Below are 1763 nucleotides of genomic sequence, written 5' to 3' on the forward strand. Positions count from 1 at the left end.
GGAACTCCCATTTGACCCAGTGATCCCACTTCTAGGAATATATCCCAAGAAATCAGAAACACCAATCAGAAAGGATATATGCACCCCTCTGTTCATAGCAGCACAATTCACCATAGCTAAGATCTGGAAACAGCCTAAGTGCCCATCAGCAGATGAATGGATTAGAAAACTGTGGTACATCTACACAATGGAATACTATCTGTAAAATGCTGTAAAAAAGAAGGAATTCTTGCTGAAACCGGTTTGGCTCAGTGGATAGAGCGTCGGCCTGCGGACTGAAAGGTCCCAGGTTCGATTCCGGTCAAGGGCATGTACCTGGGTTGCGGGCACATGCCCAGTAGGAGATGTGCACGAGGCAGCTGATCGATGTCTCTCTCATCGATGTTTCTAACTATCTCTCTCCCTTCCTCTCTGTAAAAAATCAATAAAATATATTAAAAAAAAAAAAAAGAAGGAATTCTTACCGTTTGCAACAGCATGGATGGAACTGGAGAGCATTATGCTAAGTGAAATAAGCCAGTCAATGAAAGAAAAATACCACATGATCTCACTCATTCATGGATAATTAAGACTATTATAAACTGATGAGCAAAAATAGATACAGAGGCAGAGCAACATCGAACAGACTGTCAAACTACGGCGGGAAGGCTGGGGATGGTTGGGGGGTGGGGGGGGGGGGAAGGGATCAACTGAAGGACTTGTATGCATGCATATGAGCATAACCAATGGACACAAGACACTGGGGGGCATGGGAGGTTAGGGGAGGGTCAAGGGGAGAAAAAAAGGGGACATAGATAATACTCTTTGTAATACTTTAAGCAATAAAACAATTAAAACAATAAAAATAAAATAAAGTGTATAAACTACTTTGGAAAAAAAAAAAAAAGAGCAGCCTGGAGCCCAGGTCAGGCAGCCCTCAGGGGCTGGGGCTCGAGCAGGGAAGAGGACACGCGAAGAAACGTAGCAGAATGCAACCTGCATCCTCCTCCCTCCTTGCACTCCCCCGAGGCTTAAAGACCTTCCACAGTGAGGACTGGGCACTGGCTGACCCTCTATCCCTCTATGTGGAAACAGGCCCTCTGGATCCTCAAATGGCTGGCTGCTCACTGGGCCTCAGCTCAAACATCATCTCCTCAGGCCTCCTCAGAAGCCTACACCTTTTGTCTTTTCTTCACAGCACTCATCACCGTCTAGAATGATCTTTTCTTGTTCCTTGTTTATTGTCTCTTATCCCACCTAGAACATCGGCCCTACTTACTGAACCCCATGTCCGGAAGGTGCCTTTCACGCAGTAGGACTGGCCACGATGAATAGGCCATGGGCTATGTCGGGTCTTTGCTGAAGTTCTTCCCACGTTGACCCATCCCCCAGGTACAAGCTTTACCTTCTGCAGACACTCCAGGACTTTGGCCATGTACTCCTCCTGGCATTTGTATGGCTGGAAGGGGAAATCCACGGTCACCCCACTCAGGATTATCTTGGGCATAATGGCCTGTTCTCAGGAGGGCTCCGAGGTTGGCTGACATGCAGGCTGTGTGGGTCTGTGAGACAAAAACCCACTCTGAACATCTCAGGGTCTCAGCCACTCCAGGTAAGGGATGCCAGCCTGTGGGAAAACAGCCTGACGCAGTTTTCCAGGGAATTCCTATGGCACAGAAACGGGGACAAGACCGTTGGTAGCCAGCTTTTCTGGAGGCCAGGCCACTTAAGTCATCTCAGGCAGCCCCCACCCCCCCCCCCCACCCCCACGGACCAGGGCCTGC

The 1763-nt window shown here is 48.8% G+C and overlaps 1 protein-coding gene across 10 annotated transcripts in view; it reads right to left on the bottom strand.

Annotated features, from left to right (window-relative positions):
* Window positions 1–1763, bottom strand: part of RTEL1 (regulator of telomere elongation helicase 1) — a 49359-nt gene that overhangs the window by 43583 nt on the left and 4013 nt on the right. For all 10 annotated transcript variants that reach the window (XM_015567697.1, XM_015567699.1, XM_015567695.1 and 7 more), the window contains exon 2: window positions 1385–1645. In XM_015567697.1, coding sequence (XP_015423183.1) covers window positions 1385–1486 — 102 coding nt within the window. In that variant the 5' untranslated portion in view covers window positions 1487–1645. The remainder of the gene's footprint in view (window positions 1–1384; window positions 1646–1763) is intronic.

This window comes from Myotis davidii, unplaced genomic scaffold (assembly GCF_000327345.1).
Source record: "Myotis davidii unplaced genomic scaffold, ASM32734v1 scaffold244, whole genome shotgun sequence".
Lineage (NCBI taxonomy): Eukaryota > Metazoa > Chordata > Mammalia > Chiroptera > Vespertilionidae > Myotis > Myotis davidii.